This window comes from Austrofundulus limnaeus, unplaced genomic scaffold, assembly GCF_001266775.1.
Source record: "Austrofundulus limnaeus strain Quisiro unplaced genomic scaffold, Austrofundulus_limnaeus-1.0 Scaffold385, whole genome shotgun sequence".
NCBI lineage: Eukaryota > Metazoa > Chordata > Actinopteri > Cyprinodontiformes > Rivulidae > Austrofundulus > Austrofundulus limnaeus.
The window spans coordinates 419,161-420,340 of record NW_013952787.1 but is presented as its reverse complement, the minus strand read 5'-3'; the positions used below and the strand labels follow the sequence as shown (position 1 = coordinate 420,340).

General features: G+C 44.9%; 1 protein-coding gene across 3 annotated transcripts in view; it reads left to right on the top strand.

Annotated features, from left to right (window-relative positions):
- slc25a3a (solute carrier family 25 member 3a) overlaps positions 1 to 396 on the top strand; it is a 15,005-nt gene extending 14,609 nt beyond the window's left edge. For all 3 annotated transcript variants that reach the window (XM_014023662.1, XM_014023664.1, XM_014023663.1), the window contains exon 8: positions 50 to 396. In XM_014023662.1, the coding sequence (XP_013879116.1) occupies positions 50 to 210 (161 nt within the window). In that variant the 3' untranslated portion in view covers positions 211 to 396. The remainder of the gene's footprint in view (positions 1 to 49) is intronic.
- The last annotated feature ends 784 nt before the right edge of the window (positions 397 to 1,180 follow it).

Genomic DNA, 1,180 nt, shown 5'->3' with positions numbered 1-1,180 from the left:
GTGTGTGTGTGTGTGTGTGTGTGTGTGTGTGTGTGTGTGTGTGTACCAGGTGTGTGGAAGGGTCTGGTCGCTCGTATCATCATGATTGGAACTCTGACGGCCCTGCAGTGGTTCATCTACGACTCGGTCAAGGTGTACTTCCGCCTGCCCCGCCCCCCTCCCCCAGAGATGCCAGAGTCCCTGAAGAAGAAGCTCGGCCTCACAGATTAACCTCCCCAGAGTCCTCCAGTCCCATCCTGCCCCTCAGCACTCGGAGCAGTTTTCTATATTTATGTCCTGGGCTCCTGCTGCTCCTCAGCACAGATGTCCCTCTGTAGAAACTCCTGGATGGTTTTATCACTTCCTGTCATTATAGAACATGTGCAAATACTAATAAAATAATTTCCCAGGAAAATACCTGCTGTTCTCTATTCAGTTGAAGTCTTCATGTTGTGATGTGAGTTATGTTTAGATGAAGGCAGTTGTGGGTGTTTACAACCTGCAACTGTGGCTCTTCAGCCTCTGAAGCAACTTCTTGTAACTTTTAAAACCATTTTTCAAAAACTGAGTTCTTCAGAGGAAACTAGAAAGGAAGACCTGACTGTAATGACTTTAAAGCCAGAACAACCTAAAGCATTTTATGTTTCTCTAAGATATTCAGATGTACCAAATGCTGAGTTCCAGTTTGTTTCTGATTCATAAGTCTGAAGTTCTGACCTCAGAGCACGACTGGAAACATCTGTTGCACAGATGTTTTATCTGTAAGTGGAATGATTCAACTCAGTTTATTTATGAACACCACAGCACCGTACGCAAAAAAACAAATGTAAAGAAGCCAGCAGATTGTGTTGAATCTTCACTTCGTCACAGTCTCCCATCCTGAGCAGCACATTAGTGACAGTGGAGAGGAAAAACTCCCCCTTAACAGGAAGAAACCTCCAGCAGAACCAGGCTCAGGACAGGCGGCCATCTGCCTCGACCAGCTGGGTTTGAGGGGACAGGAAAGAGACAGGCCTGGTCCAGGTGTATTTTCCTCTGGAAGAGAGACAACACATTATTGAAAGAAATAATTACAATAAAAATGTAGAGGAGAGAGACTAAAGACAACAACAGAGTGAGGAAGTGTGATCAGTTGTCCTCCAGCAGTCTAAGCCCAACTATAGGATCTGTCGAAAAGGAAAATGTCTTAAAAGTAGTGTCA